Source organism: Rhinolophus hipposideros, assembly GCF_964194185.1.
Source record: "Rhinolophus hipposideros genome assembly, chromosome: 26".
Classification (NCBI taxonomy): Eukaryota; Metazoa; Chordata; class Mammalia; order Chiroptera; family Rhinolophidae; genus Rhinolophus; species Rhinolophus hipposideros.
This window is the reverse complement of record NC_138072.1, coordinates 7,711,810-7,731,723: the sequence shown is the minus strand read 5'-3', so window position 1 is coordinate 7,731,723 and position 19,914 is coordinate 7,711,810. Positions and strand designations below refer to the sequence as shown.

The 19,914-nt window shown below is 39.7% G+C and overlaps 1 protein-coding gene across 5 annotated transcripts in view; it reads right to left on the bottom strand.

The window, feature by feature from the left end:
- Positions 1 to 486: 486 nt before the first annotated feature.
- The window catches only part of KCTD3 (potassium channel tetramerization domain containing 3), a 31,394-nt gene continuing 11,966 nt past the window's right edge, over positions 487 to 19,914 (bottom strand). For all 5 annotated transcript variants that reach the window (XM_081039191.1, XM_081039190.1, XM_081039189.1 and 2 more), the window contains 10 exons: positions 19,500 to 19,690; positions 16,854 to 16,969; positions 13,414 to 13,501; positions 13,162 to 13,278; positions 11,125 to 11,295; positions 8,241 to 8,396; positions 5,176 to 5,272; positions 3,261 to 3,445; positions 3,043 to 3,181; positions 487 to 2,134 (listed from right to left, as the gene is read on the bottom strand). In XM_081039191.1, coding sequence (XP_080895317.1) covers positions 1,576 to 2,134; positions 3,043 to 3,181; positions 3,261 to 3,445; positions 5,176 to 5,272; positions 8,241 to 8,396; positions 11,125 to 11,295; positions 13,162 to 13,278; positions 13,414 to 13,501; positions 16,854 to 16,969; positions 19,500 to 19,690 — 1,819 coding nt within the window. In that variant the 3' untranslated portion in view covers positions 487 to 1,575. The remainder of the gene's footprint in view (positions 2,135 to 3,042; positions 3,182 to 3,260; positions 3,446 to 5,175; positions 5,273 to 8,240; positions 8,397 to 11,124; positions 11,296 to 13,161; positions 13,279 to 13,413; positions 13,502 to 16,853; positions 16,970 to 19,499; positions 19,691 to 19,914) is intronic.

Below are 19,914 nucleotides of genomic sequence, written 5' to 3'. Positions count from 1 at the left end.
GGAATGTTATCTTTCTGGTGGTCGGACATGAAGGGCCACGTCTGTATGAAGACACTTACTGTGCAGAAGCTGAACAAAGCATGGCATTTGCACCTGGCTGTATGGTGGTGAGGTCGTTGGTTAAATGAACAATTGGTGGTGATTTCCGGTTGGCCCAGAGTTGTTACAAGTAAAGGGAAGTTACTAGTTTAAAAACTAAGCAATTCTTCGGATAATTACAATCCTTAGTAATAGTGAAATTATGCTATGTCTACCATTTTCCCTCACTGACAGTGTTTGTCAGTTTTCATACATACTAATTTCTCCCTCTCACCTCCACCGTTTTTTTATTATGGGAAGAAGCAAAGGGGAGCAAACTCATGTGGGTACACTTTTAAAACAGGATAAGTGTTACTCAAATAACTGAAAACACAGTCTTAATCCGTTATATTGGACTTAACGGCTAAGTAAATAAATGCAAGAGAATTACTATGAAGCCACTGGCAATATAGTAAACTTTAAAGAATTTATTTCAGCTTTACTCATGTATATTTCTTGGAATGGTAATATATACATTTTCACCAATAAATGCTTAATGCTTTAAATTTACAATTACCCTATTTGCAAACTTGGATATCATTCCAATTAAATGAAAAAAAAAAAAGTACAAAATGTTTTACTCTCACAATTTAAAATATATTCAGAATTAACATTTTTACAGCAGCCGAAACCTTTGTAACCAAAAATTCAGCACTGCAGTCTCATAAGCTTAAAAGGACCACATTTTGATTTAATTATCTCAATTATTAACACTGGAAAAAAAAATGCAGTGGCCCCCAAAATCAGGCAGACTAACAAGTCCCTTCTGAGCACTCATAGCTTTGTCCTTCATTATTATTTTTATTTCATCTGTTCAAACACAGACAAATTGCTCCGAATTTAAAGGAAGTTTAAATGGACTTCGGACATTTAATATTAGAGATGCTTGCTAAGATTTAATAACTCCAACAATGACAATTAGAAAATGACCTACAATAAAATTACCCTAAGGGACAGACGGCTACACAGTGTAATGTGGTATTCAACATCAATAGTGTTTTTGAATTACATGATATTTTTTCACCAACATAGCACCTCATTAATTATCTGGTAAACACTTTGCAATCACAATAATGATCAAGAGACTAAGTTCCAAAGAGAATTACGTGATTCACTTACGATAATACTGCAAGACAAGTCTCAGACAGAATAAAGATGAGAAAAGCAGTCTGATGGTTCCCACGCCCTGAGGGGGCCTCGTCTACATGGGTGCCACTTATTAAGTCGTACTACAGTTCCCAACTCCACGGAGCAGCTGCGTATGGAAATGAACTCTTGCTTTACAAATTATCAGGTAAATGTACTTGTAAAACAAAACAGGCTTCAAAAGTTCAAAAGAGATATTTTATCTCCTTACTCCAGGTAATTCTGTTAAAAAGATTGTAAAGAAGGTCAGATTTTAATTTGGAAAGTGTTGATGTAAAAGCTAATGCACTGAAATCCAGTCAAGTGTAGCTTCCATCTAAATTAAGTAAGTGACTTCATTTTGGCGAGTTTTCACAAGCTGTACTCTTGACCTGAAGACTCACTTTTTTTATGCCGTGGGGAAGGAGTGGTCTTTGTAGGGGAAGGGGACGCAGTACCGGGCGAGTCAGTCCCTCCGTCGGGAGCACTTGGGGACGAGGCCAGACAGGGAACTTTCTTTCTTCCAAGGAGTCCCCCTCCTTCAAATCCTTTCTTCCTGAATTCCACTTTATTTTCATTTTCATCTTCTGATGCCCTTTTCTTGGATTCTAGAAAAGTTTCTGCTATTTTATGTGCTTCCGATCCACTCTCTGATTCTCTCAGACTTTTTATTTCTGTTCCAGGAGACTTTCTCTCAGACACATTACACTCCCCTGTGGCCCGCTTTACTTCAGCTTGTATTGGACCCAAGTTACCATTTTCAGGCACAGCTCTTTCTACATTTCTGTTCAAATTGATAGTCTGGAAGTCCCTGTAGCTGTGAAAGCTCTCAGTCCTCCTTGCTCTCGCTAACAAAGGACTTTCTCTGTAGGGCCTCATGGAACCATAAGTAGCTGCTTCGTGGATGGTTTCATGGTGCTGGAGCTGCAGGCTGAAACAGTTTTTAAAAATTGCAATTCAGATCTTTCTGGGATTTTTCAGAGAAACATCTCATCAATTAAACTACCAATATAAACACATAAAGAATGCTATGTCCTCATTTCTGTATATAAAAATATACTTAGGTACATTATTATATGTGTTTATATAAGATTACCAATGCAAATGATATAGTCAGTGAAGCTGGAATTTCGATTACAGTTAACATACAATATTAAATTAGTTTCAGACGTACAGCATAGTGATTAGACATTTACATTCCCTACGAAGTGACACCCTGGTAAGTCTAGAACCCATCTAATACCATACACAGTTATTACAATACTGACTATACTTTAGATGTTTTAAATATGTATGTTAACTAAAAAGATATACTATGTCACTGTATTAAAAGTGCAAAATACATACAAATACTGAATTGTTCTGTTGTACAGCAAAAATTAGTATAATGTTGTATGTCAGTTATACCTCAGTAAAATAATAAACACACCAAAGCCTAAAGTGAGATTAGGCAAGGCAGTGTAATGACTTTGATTAATATGTCCCTGAGACAACAGGAACTAAAGTGTGCCATCTAATACCAAAGGTGACCCAAGATTTTTCCAATTTCTTTTTAATGAATTCTCTATCACATCATGGGCATCTCAATTAGCAGCGATACACAAACGAAGGTAAAGGGTAAAAAAAAAAGGGTGAAAAAAAAATTTAGGAAAACAATCAGATGTACGAAAAGGAGAAAAGTAAAAAGAAAATAAATAAATAACAAATGGCAACCTAAAGTTGGAATTTAAAAATGTGTTTCGAAAAATACGGCTTCGGAGAACAATGCGATTACAGTATCTCTGCCAGTTTTCCCCAAAGCAGTCCCATCAACGGACACGACACCCAGCTCCGACTCACCTGGAATTCGATTCCCGCAGACGGCTGTGCTGAACCACAGAGGTCGCCGGGCTGATGTTTGGAGTGGCACAGCGTGACGTGCTCAGGTCACACTGATCCAGCAACTTGAGCAGCTCCTCCTCTGTGGGCCCACCCACGTCTGGGGAAGACACACACTCGTTGTACTTACTTGTCATCCGCCTGCCCCTCTGGCAGACATGTCCCTGCACGGAGCCTACCCTTGTCTTCGCTTTTGTTCACCATGTCCATGGCCGTCGTCAGATCCCACATCTGAATGCTGCCGTTCGTGTGCCCTGTGAACAGGTAGCGCCGCGGCCGCGAGCCCATCCTACTGGAGCCCTCACACTCTCTCACGGTGAATGAGGAGATCGTCGTGCAGTCCACGGCTTGGATCTCACATATCCTGCAAGAGAGACGGGACAGTCGTAAACCACGGGGAATGACATTTTATAATTCAGCTGTTTGAAATGTCTTATTTGCAGAGTTATAGCTGCATGACTACTCCACACGTGTAAACCAAGTTTAAAGGGGTCAAGGCAAATCAATAGGAATCAAACTCAAGCTTTGTTTCTTGGACTCCAGAGAAAAGGCTTTTATTAAAAAAAAATGTTTTTAAAAGTATTTTTAAATAACACCAATCAGGCAAATAATTGAAGTCAACCTTGAAAGAGTCTTGGTAGGAATTGAGCAATTCTTTCAAAGAATAAAAGTACAAAGAAACAAAGAAAGTAGACATCAGATTAGAAAAGATCTCGAGAAGTCATTTAAAAATTATGTGCAAATTTTAAAAATCTGAAACCAGAAAAAAAATGTATAGCCATATTGCGATGCCTAAATAGGATAATACTCAAACTTTTTCAGAACCTGAGTTGTCTTCAGACAAAAAGCTTCAAATTTGCTTCATAAAGAGATGATTTTCTATTTCATTCTACAAAGTAATTTCTGCTTATTTTTATATAGCTTTTCCTCTGGAATCAAAGTTAACAGTTATATATGATGCAGAGATTGTAGTTGATTACAACACACTGCTACTGTTTGAGCTAACAGAAGAGGGAGGAGATAAGAACTTAACAAGGATATGAAGCACTGCACCGTTAGAAGATGCTATGTTATGACAGCAGTTTTAATAAACATTTGGCAGCCTCTTCACTGAATATGCACAGAACATTGAACCACAGTGATTTATAACATTTCTCAAGACAATAATTTGATCTCTAACTACATCATAGGCAACTATTACATTTTGTTACAAAAAAACAAAAGCTGACAAAGAGATAGTTTAGTACATAAAATATTCTGGCTTCAATTCATTTCGTAGTTGCTAATGACTACAAGCAGGGAACTTGGATGAAAAGACAATTTAGCATCTCAAAGAGTTCTTATAATATCAAATTAGAAACCACATGCTGAAGAAACGGTAACAGAGAAATTACTAAACAATCAGCATTAGTAACATTAATACAAATATCCATAACCCTCTTAATGGCTACTAATAGGAATTTTACTTTTTTACTTATTTGACATGCAAAAATTTGTTTTAAAAGAGAATGGTAGAGCTTAATGTGTTTGGGCTATAATTCATTTTTTTTACACTTAAATATGTGCAGTTTATTGTATATCGATTTTACATCTGGGCTATAATTTTTTAAAAAGTAAGTTTAGTCAAATGGAAAAGGAAACTACTTTCTACTGAGCATCTATAGCTGGGGATGGGGCGAGATATGCTGTGTATTTTTAACTCATTTTTTTCCTGTGACATCCTACCAAGGTAGCTGAACCTTCTTTTATATAAAGAAACTGGGGCTCAGAGAAAGACGTAACTAAAGCTGAATTTACGTAGTAAATTGTGCCAGAAGTAGAATTCAGTTCAGCTGCCTGCCGTCAAATTCACCTTGTTCAGTTCTATCCCTTGTCCTTCCTCAAGGTCTCTGCATTGGTGAGAACTTTAAATAGGTCCGAGAGAAGAAGCACTAAGCAAACTCTCAAATTGAAGTTAAGACCATCATGAGACAGTGAATAGATTTTTCTCTCAATTTGCTTCTGGGGGCGCTCTCATCACAAAGCTAAACTTCAGTACCATACATTTTGTAAGGCAAAAGCGACTTCTGAGTATAAATATATGTAAAGTGTCACCTTTTCCCAGTAGATGAGAGTCTGACAAACAGCTTGTTAGTGATCGGAACAACTTTCTGGATGAATACCTGCTGATCATCTCGCTCTCCGAAAGGCCCTTGGTCACAAAACAGAAAATGTCAATAAAAGTGAATTAAAATTTAAATGGTTTCATTTCACAAAAAGAACATTAACACGAAAAATAAAAATAAAAAAAGGATTTTCCCTGCCTACTGATATGGCATCACATTCCAAGTCAAGACCAGACACAAAATGCAGTGCTTTGAGTATGTCAACTTCCATTAAAAAATTAAATGCATAATAGTTCCAAATTATATTTTATGCACCGATGCTGTAAAAGCTGAAGGCAATAATTTGCTTAGGACTATACATTATCCGTTCTAAAAGAACACCTACTAAAACATAAGCTATATTTACCATCTTTGTGAAGAACTGAATCATTCAGAAGCCTGTTGCACCCTGCAAAGTTTCCAAGTTAAAATGGAAGATTTAACTATTTTCACTTCATTGTACGTGGCAAGGCAGACAACTGATTCATACATTTTAGAAAGATTCTGAACAATATAAAGTGTTTTCATGCAAAAATTGAATATAAAATTTTAATAATTCTCTTTTCCAATCATACTCATTAGCTGAAATCATGCCAACTTTCTATTCACAGAGGCATGTGATAAATAACAATTTTTAAAGACAAGTGTATTCTAAACGCTCTTATGTGGATCACACCTAATACACGGAACAATGGCACCTCTTTAGTTACAAATACTCATGCTGTGTGTGCTACAGCAGATGCTTTACAAGCAACTCCGTGTAGTCACCATTAGAACCATACACGGGATGCACTGGAATATCTCCCATTTTACAGATGAGAAAACCAAGGTGCCGAGACATGAGTTAACCAAAGATCTCACAGGTCCTACCTGATGAAATTGGAATTTGAACCCAAACTGTCTCGCTCTTCACTCAGCTATACAGCTACCCAATTACTGGACAACTTTGTACAGTCTAATTCTACGGAAATGAAATGCCAGTCCTCAGTAACCTATACACAAAGTCAAAATACTGGTGGTGAGTGAAATAATCAGGAGTGGGGACTACGGTACCATATCTTCTCCCCGTCCAAACTTTATATTGATGTGAGACTGTCACGTAAGTTAACTCTTAATGACCTCCCCCGTCTTGTAGTTTCTCCAACTCCTCTCTCCAAATTGGCTCCTTTCCTTCAGAACACAAAATAGCCTCTGGTCTCAATGACGGAGAAGGGATCACAAACACGCCCTCTGCACTTCCTTGCCTTCTAACCAGCTCCCTTACTTTCCCTGTTCACAGTCACCTGCAGGAGTTATCACACCGTTACCCACTGTCAGCTACATGCCACCCACAGCAGCCTACTGAAGCCAGGCTCTAGTCTCTTCCACTAATCTATATGTCTGTCTCTTAGGATATATTTTTAAACAAAACTATAAAGAGAAAACAACAGAAACCTCCCTGCTCCCTTTTTCAGTACTTTACGGGGCTGTTTTTAACTGTCTTTATTCATATTACATTCATATTTATTCATATTATACATGTTCTCCTGATCTGACGCCTCAACCACCCAGTGTCAGGCCATCCTATTCTCACCCACAGACCTGCGATTAATGACCTCGACATTTTCCACACTCGCCCGGTTCTCTGGGCCTCTATCCTTTTAACACGCTGTTTTCCCTATCAGGAATGTCCCAATTCTAGAACCTCCCACACCTTCATGCCTCACTTCAAACATTAAGACCTCTGTGAAGTGTTGTCTGTCTGAACTTCCGTTTCCATCCACGTTAAGTGGGAATAATATCTACCTGGTAAAACCATAAAGAAGATGAAATGAAAGTGTAGGTTACAACGTCTAGCACAGAGCCTGCCACTATCTTCCCTGGGTGTTTTCCGCCCCGTGCCCTGAGCACAGTGTGGAAAATACAACAGTTTGCTTTTTATCCCCATTGTTCACTATACTGTAAGTCGACATGCACTGCATTTTCTAGCTTTCCAATGCCTGAAGCACACATACTTAATAAACACCCGTTGGCGCCACACCTTAAACTTACACAAGGCTATAGGTCAACTATATCTCAGTAAAGCTAGAAAAAAATATTGACGATATAAAACTGTAAACAGTGCCTATTATCATATAGAGAAATGGAATCGCAGAGCAACTGTCAAAATTGTTAACTAAGTCTGTGAAAGTACAATTCTCAGAAGTATCTCATATTTTTTAAATATAACTCTTTTAAAATCTTTACTGTGGGAGCATATTATGTATGGATGGGCATACATTTAAGTTTCATGCAAAATAATTCTAATAAAACACTTCCAATGTACTCCTTCCATTTTCCACCAGTGCTATTAATTTCTACTTATACAAAATGATCAGAAAGGTACATTAGTTAACCAGCAGGTCCTATGGAACTATTGAAAAGTACAGTGAAATACATACGTACACACATACATATAGACACACATATAGATAATGCAGTCTCTCCAATGGCTCCTTAAAGGAAACAGTCTGTCTCTGAGAAGACCGTGTGCATGATGTACAGAAAGACAAACCAAACTAACTGCATACTTTTTGCAGAAATCAGAGCTCATCGATGGAGGCATGCTGCATTGTTTCCTAGTGGATATTATGACTGCCATCAAAATGACTCTGAAGATGTAAGAACACTGGCCCTTTTCTAGCTTCAAATTTTACTTTCAGATGAAGTATCAGCAATAAAAGAAAACATTTCAAATGTGTACAGCCATCATGGCTTTTAATGAAAACAAAGTGGTTAGCATCTAAAGATGATGTTTAAATGAGGAAATGCTCTCACAAGATGAAAAACTTGCTCATTTTAAACAATCAAAAATGATGCTATGATTTTGTAAATTTGTAGGACTTAAGAAAAATGCACACGATTTCTGTTTTAAATGAGTTTCGTAATTAAAATGAAAACTGTTATTTAAAACTCAGCTTGAGCTTTCTACTACTGTGACCACACCTCTGCATTGCCCACATGGTATGTGGAAATGGCCCGACCTATCTAACTCACCTATGTCGTTTCCAGAGGAATAGCTTCCATGACTTTCTGTCTCCTCCAGAGACAGGATCTTGAAGGAGGCTAAAGGAGTAGAACCTGGCTGAGTAGAGATCATGCCTCTGAAGCGTGTTACCGTCCATGTCCGGACATGATTGTTATCTGCACAGACTAGGAGAGAAGGAGCACACAGAAAGAGTTGTTAAATACAGACATAAAAGCGCTAATAAAAAAATTAAAAGGCGTTCATAACAGTGGCTGTCCCTATGATCTGCATTAAATAGATCTTCTGAGTGGCAAATGATATCTTTATCTTAAAATTACACTTCATTTGTACCTGGCCCACAAAAATAAGAGGCTTGAATATGGTTTACCCTGCTGCAATTATAAATAATGCGTGCAAGTGTATGGATCCTTGTAAAAGTAGCCTGTGGGGTAGAAAAGGTTAAAGAAAAGCCTACGCAACAGAGATGATGCTGGAGATAAACCTGTCCTGTGGCTAAACTACACAGTAAACAAGTTGCCTAGTTTATTTTTTTCAACCACAGAAACTGTTCTGCTTATGTTCCTCAAATATTAAACAACTGAAATTTACTGTCACAAATGACATTTGTCAGAAAGCTTGTAGGACAAGCTTTGTAGGACAAGTGGACATTTTTGTCCACTAATAGTTGCATTAAGGAAAATTAAGATTCCACATAAAGTTGAGAATTATTTTATATCAAATAAGAGTCCGCATTTAAGAAATATACTCCAATTACAACCTTCATTATTTTTTTCATGTATTAAGTGGGTATATACTGAACTATGTAGTGTAACAAGTAACTTTTTTTTTTTGGTCTGGATACTCCATTAAGAAATATAACCCCAAAAGTGGTATTAGTACAAGAACTAAAATTTTGTGGCATGCCTTAATAAAAAATTGTATTAATTTGCCATTTATTATGATTCCATAAAACTTGTTATTATTAGCAATTAGGTATGAACTCATCAGTATGTAGTAGAAAAGCACCCAAAATGTCTTACATACATGCAACATTTCCTACTGGGTAAAATACCCCAGTTGCACATTTTAAATAAAACTGTAGAATGTAATTTTGGCAAATTTCAATAAGAATAGAAAGTGTAGAGATGTTACTTAAGTAACAAAATTCTCAATTCTCAGAACGCCAGTTTTCTGGTAAAAAGACATAGTTCTACGCTGTTTAATCAGCTTCATGGGGAATCATTTCTTGATTTCACTATTAAGTGTACCAGGATTAAGAAAAATAATTTAAATGTTTTATTCAAATAGGCAATTATGGGAGTTTTTAAAATAGTAATCGTTCAAGTATTTTATTTAAGACATGAAAGCTAACATTATGGGGAAAGGAATGTCATTGCATATATGCTGACATCCACCAGGTGGCAGAATAACACACAGCTCAGCCCTCTACACACACAAGACTCCAGATGTGGCGAACTATACATTTTTGCCAAGCTTACTTAAATTTTAAAGCTATGTGGAACAGTTTATGTCAGAATGAAAGTTTTACTATGTAGTTCTTTGGCATCACATCCTACGATATCTTAACCATCGAAATAAAAGCAGTAATAACGAGTGTCTCTAAGGACTGTCCTTGAAAAACCTACAAAACAGCCTATTTCTCAGGATCAAATGACCTGATTTTATATATTTACTCAGCACCTTGTGAGTGAAGAATTCTGCCAAGTGCTGAGAACAGGGTGGAGAACTTACACTGTAAGAGGGAGACCGATGAAGAACAAATACATGACCAAGTGAGAAGTCTGGGAAGAAAACAAATCAAGATACCGACAGAGAAAGTGACCGTTGGCTGGTAACAGTCACGTCACCAGGGAAAGGACAAAGGATAGAGAGAGAATCTAGGAAGCGGCCGACACAGACAGCCCAACATTTAGTAAGTGGGCAAAACAGGAGGCGCCAATGCCATGAAGTGAGAGAGACCCCTCAGTGCGGCAGGGGTGTGACCTGAGCACAGCTTTAGGAAAGCCCAAAGAGACTGTTTCAGAAAAGCAGTTACACCCAAAACCGCCAGCCACTGGGACGGCTCGTTCATCCATCTTTCAGCTCCTACTGAATCAGCCTGGAGAACAGTGACAGCTGCAGCTTTCTATAGTGTGTAGTCTTCATATAAACACACTTGTACGAAAATATTTATAAAACATTTATGTTTGGCAGGCACTGATCTACAAAAGCTTTCATGTAAAAGCAAGCACCACTAATCTGTTTAACTCACAATTCAATTTTTATAAAGCTTTGCAGAAATCATCTATTACAACTGAATCTCATCAATGGAATTGTACTTTGTAATCCTTTTACTTTGTCCATCCCACTTATTAAGCTTGAAACTTGATATCTAACTTTTGAAGTATCTAATTAGTATTAACATTTAAAAAATGATTGAGGATCAACTCAGTAAAATGTAGATTTTTTTCAAATAATCTATACACTGTACTCATTTTCAGCCTTTGTGAAGAGATGATCAAACAAAATCACATATAAATCTACAACTTAAGTATTAAACCTTAAGATAATGTAATCAAATGTATATTACATTCATACTTAGACATATCTGTAATAAAGAAACCTCTTAACAGAATTATATTTTGAAATAAAATACACCATGAGAATGAAATATTAGAATAGTAAGTAAAAGACACGATACTTCTAAACCAGGCCAAAAAAAAAAAAAAAAAAAAAATCACAGAAATCCTTAAAAGACAATCCTAACACTGCTTCAGTTGTTCAGCTTTTCTACCCGTTCTTTCCGTGTGCTTTCTCACACGTGACGCTGCTTTTCTGTTCTTTCGGTTTACAGCGTCTAGAACAGCGCAGAGGCAGGGGTTTCCTCCTTAGCGGTAGGCACGCCAGCAATACCTGACACCAGATGCTTTTCCGACAGCATGATCTTGGTAACGGGGCTCCGGTGCACGGTGAAGGTCTGAAAAAGCTGAGGGCCGGAGCCCACCGTCTCCGGGTGCTGCACAATAACTCGCACCGCTCCAGAGCTCGTGCCATAGGCGATCTCAATCCAGTTACCACTGACACCTAGGCCAAGTTCAAAGGTGAAAGGGGCGTATTAGATGAGGACAGAGAGAAAGCTGCCCTCGCAAAGCTCCCCTGTGAGATGAGGGATCCAGTGCTTGTGTCAGCCCCGAATTCAGCTCAGCACAGAAATCTGAGGACCTCTCTGACCATCTGCAAATCATGACGTATTTTCCACGTCGATTCCTAGCCCTCACTCCCAGATAGAACTGTTCACCCGCTCCCTTCCTTGTACTATGTACTACGCTCTATCACAGCAACGGTAACACACCAATAATCTATTTCCATACCCATCTCTGCTTGTTGACAGACTGAATCATAATCATCTTGGTGTCTATGTCACCTTTCAGTGCCTGAGACATGGTGGGTACTCAGTGACTGTTTACAGAATTGATCAATTGGACAAGCACGCTGAAACACCACTGACACACACCGTATTCCCAAAGCAGTGTTCCATACTGCTTCCAGCCTAGAATGGCCACCTGTTTTATTTCTAGTCTTGACTCTTCCTCGATTCACCAAGTCCTGTATAGACTACTTAACAGCTTCGAAACACTTAACTATGCAATATGCCCATCACACCGCTTACGTCATCTCGATGTACAGCTCACTGTGTCAGGTTCACCTGTGGCTTTGTTTTGTTAAACAAGAGCCCAGATTCCATCAGGTATTTAAAGACAGGTAATAGTTCAGTGACTTAAATTTTTAAAAAGCTTCGCTTCACAGATAGAGAACGTCTTAGCTTTAACAGCTGTTATTTCTGATTCATGCCACGATACTTGAATCAAACAAAGGACAAAGAGCATACCCTGGAAACACGTATAACCTGTAAGGTGACTCCACTGTCCTTTGTCACTGACGAAGTTCTCTCCCCAGCTTTAGTTTAGATCGGAAAAAACAAAACAAACCAAAAAACCTGCACATCTCATTCTAGGGCAGTGGTCAGCCAACTTTCTGTGAAAGGCTAGACAGCAAATATTTTAAACCTTGCCTGCCATATTGTCCCTGCACAAAAGCCGCCAAAGACAAAATGTAAAACTTAATGAAGGAGTATATGGTTTGCTGATCCCTATCCTGGCACAATATGGGTGAGATCCTATCACGGTTCCCATCAAAGCCCTCTGCATACACTGCAATAGTTCTTTTTTCATACCAAAGGTCATGCTTTCCTTCAATGAATTCAATAGAATGCTTTTGTACCAGTAACATTCAAATCTTATCTATCACTACTGTACATGTTAATACTTCCTATAGTTCCTTTTATTACAGATAAATTTTAAATTTCCCATTTATGTTTATCTTTTACCACAGAATATAAAAATTCTTAGTTTACAAAACTAGGTTTGTTAATTTCATTGCAATGGCCTTTGCAGTGAAAAGCAATGGAAGTTATACATACTGATCTTCCAAACAAAATGTCTTCTTGCAACGTAAATTTAAAATTTCCCAAGAAAATAAGGTCACTTTTACATACAGGCTAATTTAGATCGGAACTTTTTTAACCTTTGTTTTTTTTGGTTAATTAAAAAAAACAACACCTTAATTTCAAAACACAATCAGCTACTGTAAAAGGAAAGTAAATGCAAACACAACTTTTTAAATAATTTCAGTTAATATGGTAGTGATTTGGCTTAAACACAATTCAGAAGACGAAAGATCTAATTTCCCACCTCAAATTCTCCTTGTTTATTGGTCATGCTTGACTTCAATATAACACCAAATATAAACTTTAGGGTAATACTTAGGCTTAATCCTTAGCATTGCAGTTCTCAAAAAGGAAGGACCATGCTAGTTTTGGCGTAATAAACCAACAAACACACATCCTCAAAAGCACTTCAGGAATGGACAGTAATCTTGCCAGATACATACTCGTTTTGGGCGTGAGGTAAACACTCAGAGCAGTGATAGCATCATTGGAAGGATCGTGATAAAGTTCAGTTACGAGAAGATCATTATCCTTCATCCGCAAAGGGAACTTCTGCATATCTGCAAAAACAAACATTTTTAAAGAACATAAAAACAAATAGCGCACCTATTTAAAACTAAAAAAAGGTAACCTCTTGTCCTCATTTTTAAAAGTCAGGTTAAAGAGGAGCCTGTGTTAAGCGTCTGTGCACTTACCTATGTAATATATCGACCCGTTGTTACATCCTAGTAGGAGGAATGACCCAGCGGTGTCATAACTCGTTATAGGAACAACATCCTGAACCTGATGTAGTGAGATTATTAGATGTTAGATATTAATTACGATTTATATTTTCTGCTCAATGTCCTCGAAATTCTTTTAATAAAAAAGACACTGATATCCGATTTAAGTAGGGCTTAGAAAATGCACTTTATATTCACACACATACACACCCCACATAGGGGACTCTGAAGAACCACCAATATAATTCCTTTTAAAGCTCTTTTAAAAAAAAACATATATTTCCAACAGCAGCACTTTCAGGATTTACAAGGATTATCTTTTTCTATACATGAATCTGAGGCCATAAAACACATCACAACACAAATCAACTCATTTCCAGGTTGTTCCCTTGATATTTATTCATTTCTCTGAAAAGATAGCATTCTCTATTTTCATTCTCCCCACGATAGAGTTTACCTGTTTCCCGGGAAATGGTAAGGCAGACAAGTTCTCATACACTTTTATTTTTTTAAGTACTAGAATTAAAAAATCCGTTTTCCGAGCAAATCAATCTAGTTACAAATCAATAGCTGCCTGTATTAGTGATAAAAGAAAAGCAAAGGACGTGTTTTTTACTACAAAACTAAATAACAAACAAACAATAGATGTTTGGTAGAGCAGTGACGATAAGGTGAAAAATCATGTTCACCAGCCAGACCAGACATGCGCGAGACGTCCCAGGTGACACTCCTCAAGAAAACAAGCAGGGACCACTGGGCGAGGAGTGGGAGGTATCACTTGAGCTCTGCAGGAGCAGAGCTTCTGAACATGTGTGTGAGGAGGACAAACAGGGACAGTGGCTGATGGAGACCGAGACCGGGCAGGCGTGGGGTGCAGTGTGGGTGGGGGTCGGGGGGACGCGCATCTCAATCCTGTGTGGGTCTTGGGAGAGTGCAGAAAGGCAACCTTAAAAGGTCACTATGCATCAGGCAGAGGAGAGGAAAGCGACTGGCAGAAGAGCAAGTAGAGAAAGCACAGAATCCGAGTCCATTCCTATTAAAAATAAACTAAAAAAGAGCTAGAACTTGGGAAATGATGCTTTCTGTAAGCTGTCCGTACATGACGCTGATTTCCATGACAAGCCGTCTGGTGTCATGCCCCATCCTAAGCTACACTAGAAATATCTCTGCAGTCTCAATTACCACCTCGACCCCAGGGCAGGTTTCCGTTTCATCAGAGCCAATGACTTGCATGGCAGGTAAACAGAACTTCTCAGTGACAGGAGTGAAGGTGTCTGAGGCTGGAGGGAAGGCCACTCCATACCTCCCAGACCCATTTTCTCACACCAAGTTCATCTTTTTCAGCTCCAGCTCCCCACAAAGAGCTTCCACTCTTACCCCGGAATCCTGACAGTAGGAGGTGGCGATAGATAAGACCTTGGGATTCCTCTCCCTTTAGACCCATTTTTCAAAGAAAGAGTGGCAGCAGCCCAGAGCTTCCCAAGTCACATCTGAGGCAAACATATTAGCCATTTGTTCTCTGGGAAGATGGGCTCCAGGATTACGCCTTCCTTCCTCTTTTCCTGCCACCTTTGGCCAAGTGCTGCTTTGCTTTTCATGCCTGCCCCTCGGTACAAGAACACAGACAGGAGAGGAGTTCTGTGCAATGATTCTCAGTTCTTGTAAGTCACCCACCTGCTTTCCCTTCCCTCTGTCCCGTCTGCCTACCTGCTCCCTGATCTCTGCCATGTTATGCTTTCTTGTCCCTTGGCGTGTCATACCATTTTATCACACTGCCAATCATCAATCAGACGGGCACTGTTCTCTGTTCTCTTGCTCCCGTTCCCAGCACTGGGCACTAGGGGAGGCTGACATGACTGAGGGCCATCGCGGACTGCATTGTATGAGCTGCAATGTCTGCAGTCCTGGGCATGCACTTCCAGTGTCTGTCTTTCCCTTGCGTCTGTGTTCAGTACTCCTTCCTCATTCTTGTGTCACAGAGAAAAGAAGGGTCTACTCTGTGGGTGAATCCCCCTAATTGTTCCCAGGTCCCAGACATTCCTGACTTCTACAGGACCAGAAATCATCGCCAGTCTTCCAATCGCCATGTGCTTTTTCCTGGCGACTTCCCTGTCTGACTGCAAGCATGCTCCCATCCTGGAGAAAAAAGAAAGCACTGAACATCTTTTTTCCAATCTAGCCTTGATCTGTAAGCTATCACTTTGTCTGCTTTCTGTTACCACCAAACTTCTTGAAAGGGAACTGAATTTGCTGTCTCTTGCTTGATGCCCGAGTTCCTGTGAGATGCATGCCCCTCTCTTCCCCAAAACCTAACTGACTTACATCTGCAAATGATATCCTACTGCTAAAACCAGTGCCATTTTTCAGTCATATCATAAGTGTCCCTGTGGCTCTTGGTTCCTATCCTGTCCCCCTAAATGCTAATGTTCCCCAGAGTTTTAGTCTTGGTTTTCTTTCTATTTATTCTCTCAATGGAAAATTTCATCACTTCTTATTTTTCATTATCAGAGAAGTCCTGTGGTATCCAAAGACTTTTTTTTTAGCTCGTTCTTTCCTAAATTCCTAAGGGAGACTCCCAACTATACACTAACACTGCGCTTAGATGCCCTGAAGAATCTCAGAGTATTTAATCCATCTCATCATTTGTGACACTGTCCCCCCAGCATATCTGCTTCTCTTCCTATGCTCCCTCTCAATTCAGAATATCCAGTCACTCGATTGTCAAAATTAGAAATCTGTCTCTCTCCTTTGTCTACCTCTAATCAGGTACCTATCCTGTTACTTTGGAAACGCTTAAGAGTGTTTCTCAGGTCGCCTCCTGCCCGCCATCTCCATCACCACCGTCTTCACCTGAATCTTGCCCCTGCTTTGCTGGGTTACTCTCCTCTTCTCCCACCCCCCTTTCCCGTTAGCTACCGTGTTTATCTTTGCAAAACATGGATCTGATCGTGTAACTCTCCGCTTAAAGTCCCTGTGTTGTTCCTCTGTTTCTGTTTCAGAGTCAGCTTTCCTCTTTTTCAGTCCCATCTCCTTGTTCCTCTCAAGTACTTGAGATCATTTAGCTCGCTATCTTCTCCGAACGGCCATGTCGTTTCACATAGATCTGTGCTTCCACTTAGGAAAAGAAGTTTCCTTGGACTACTATTCCCAACGCATGGGACGTAAACCGTTTCAAGGAAAAAAAGACATGTCTAACCAATTTAAAAACGTATTCCTTTTCCAAAGTAACTTACAATTGTTGAAAAACATATTCAACGTTGTACCTAGAAGACAACTGACCACTAAATATATTCAATATTCTGTATAATGCAACCCAGAAACAATATGAATTCCACAGTAACAAAGCAGGTGCCTAAATCAGCATGAGTGTCAGAAATATTTTCACTGCTGTAACATGCTTTAGTTCAACTAACCTGCCAGTGCTGAGTGACAGCGTTCCACACTCCCACCTTCCCTGTATGACTCGTGGCCACCAACTGGTTACCGATAAAGAAGAGGGCATCTACAGGAACACCAAGGCTGAACACGCCTGAAGTGGTAAGAAGAAATAAAGAGGTTCATCAGTCATCATCTTCAGAATCAATCAAAACCCAGATTAAAGCATCTTCAAGGGAACTAATTTAAGTCTCTTTTCAGTTCTACAAAGTATGTGCAAGACACTCTAGGAACCAGAAATAAGAAACTTTGCAGCAGCTTACACACTCCTAATGCAGAAAAGTCTGCCTCGAGTGATCCTACCCCAACAGAACACCTTGTTATCTGAAGCTGTGGTTCTCACACCTAGTTGATCATCAAAATAACTGGGAAGATTGAAAGTGAACAAAGTAAAATGTAAAGGGTCCTAGGATTCGTGCCAGGCCTCGTCAATCAGAAAAGCCAGTGTTTCTAGAAATTCACAGCTTCACTGCAGCTTGCTCATGGACCACATATTTGGGAACCACTGGTCTGAAGGCACATACTTGCCAGCCCTCAACTATCCGGAATGTGTTTAGGAGCCTGGGAATAAGCAAAACAGAAGGAAAAATTTAAAAAAAACACAAAAAAAACCCCACAAAAACACAAAAAAGAAGTCATACTATACTCAAACATTCAGGCCTTTACTCAGAGCTCATTTTACACCATCATCTAGGAGAGTGACATCTATGTAACAGGATTTCTGGGTAGTTTTTAAAGGTTCACTTGAGAGCGGAGGTCATGAGTTGAGACAAGGTATGGGGACCGCAGTGGTGGTGCTGGTGGTGCAGGCAGGAATGCTCAGTGTTCTTAGTCCTCATGAGCTATTCGGGTAGAAAGATAGATTTGGCCAGGGTCGGGGTTTCTCCAAGTAAGCAAGGCGAAGGGAGATGCAAAAAAACGGAGGCTCTTTTGCTAGAGTAACTGTAATGATGGGATCCAAGCCTGGCAAAAAGGGGAGTGAGAAGTGAAGATCCCAGTGGAGTTCAAGAGTTGGGGGATGGGGGAGAATTAGAGCTAGTAACTTAAAAGGGATAAAAGACAGTGTCCTACAGGGCGGCTGAAAACGCTATCAAGCGTAGCTCCAGAAGGCATGAGATTTGAAATTTGGGGATGGGAGAGAAGACTGGGAGAAGGGTCTAGAACAACTCTCAAAGTACGGTTTGGGGTCCTTGTGGGTCTCTGAGACCCTTTCTAGAATTCAAGACTAATTTCCTGATAATATTAAAGCATTGTTTGTCTTTTCAACTCCTTATCTTCACAGTGTACAGAGGAGTTTTCCAGAGGCTACTTGACATGCGATGGGGTCTTATGTTTTCTGGAATTGTCTGTGGTGGGAGGTTGGTTTTAAATATTTCCACTCTTCTTTTACTATCTTCAGTTTCTTCAGTTATATCCGCTATAATCTCTTTTAACCTCATTGTTGTCCAATAAATAAAGTATAAGAAATATTTAAAGTATCAGAAACCTAAAGCTGTTTAAAATGTTTTACTTTAAAATAAATTTATTTTTAACACATTTTCCTTATACTCAGTGATGGATCATTGGCTTCAAAATGGGAAATTAGAACACACGTCTGCTCAACCCACAGCTGCACCATCTAAGTTTAAAGATGCCAACAAAGACGTGACAGATCAGTTCTTTGACTCATGGAAAGGAGAACTCTAAAGAAACTGAGCAAAAGTGTAAAAAAAAAAAGGGATAAAAATAAAAATTCTTTCCCTCAACTTTATAGGTGTTAATAACTTGCCTTATGGTGTCTTATGCAACAAAACAATTTTGAATAGTGACTATGACGCCAGGAGAGGGAGCACTGAGAACAAATGCTCAGTCGGAAGAAAAAGAAATCATTTAAACAAATGTGAAAAACTCTTTAAAAGCCAGAAATCGCAGCTGTCACTTTTAACCTAGAGATGTAATGGCCACCAGAGCACCTCCCAGGCTGCGTTATGGTGTCGTACTGGCTAGAAAAGTACACACAACTGCTGGGAGACCCACAAAGCCTTCGGATAGATGCCATGTTGAATGCCTGCTGGATGAGAGAGCAGAGAAACCCCATCACTGCCACTCTGCAATGACGTAGTTAAGCCTGAGTTCCAGACTCGGCACAACTGTGCTTCTGTCTTACAAACAGGGACGCTTCTGCTCGTCTGGCATCAGCACCAACCAGTCCTCAGAGCGTATGTGCATGTTTGGCTGCAAACGCACGTGGTGTTGAAATCGTCAGTGTGTTGGAAATGTCTGTGAATGTCGTGGGTTTCCCTAAACACCTGCTGGCACTTGCACAGATGGTGCAGTGGTAGCACGAGTCAAAGCAGTGGCACTCATGTGGCCTAGCGGTCGTTACACTGTCTGCCAGGTTGCTGTTGCAATGGGCAACAGACTTTCCTTTTGCCTAAGACATCCGTTTTCTTCCCTCTTTACCAGACGGTTCCTGTCACACTGGGGAGCCCCATTACCACTGGACCCTGAAAAGAAGATGGGGCCGCTCTAGCTCACTAACAGCCCAGGTGGGTTTTGCTATCTCGGGACGATCCCTGTCACACTCAGAATGCTCACACATTCCCTGCACAGTGCAGTGCGGTGCGTGCACAGATGTTTCCTACCGATTTCACTCCCGCTGCCTCCATCCTGCACACTCCAAAGGATGATGCTACTCTCAGAGGCAACAGCGACCATCTTGTCTTTGTCCCCATGGGGACCTCCGACCACTTTTGCATTTAAAGCTACCCGTTCAATAGTCCAATCCAAGTAAGGGCTTGTAAACACTTGCTGCCATCCTGAAGATTCTTTGATTCTGTGAAGTGAGAATGGACACAGACGGTAAACTCAGCACGGATCAAGCAAACAGAGTACAGATGAATGTACCAAAAGCATATTAATGGCAGCTGTCTGGTTACCTTTCTGTTAAATATAAAATCCGGTTGATACGTACCACCTACTCACACACATCCAGAGTATTCCTTCTGAGGTCTATTTGCATACATATGAAATCTAAACCACTTAAAAAGAAATTAGAGT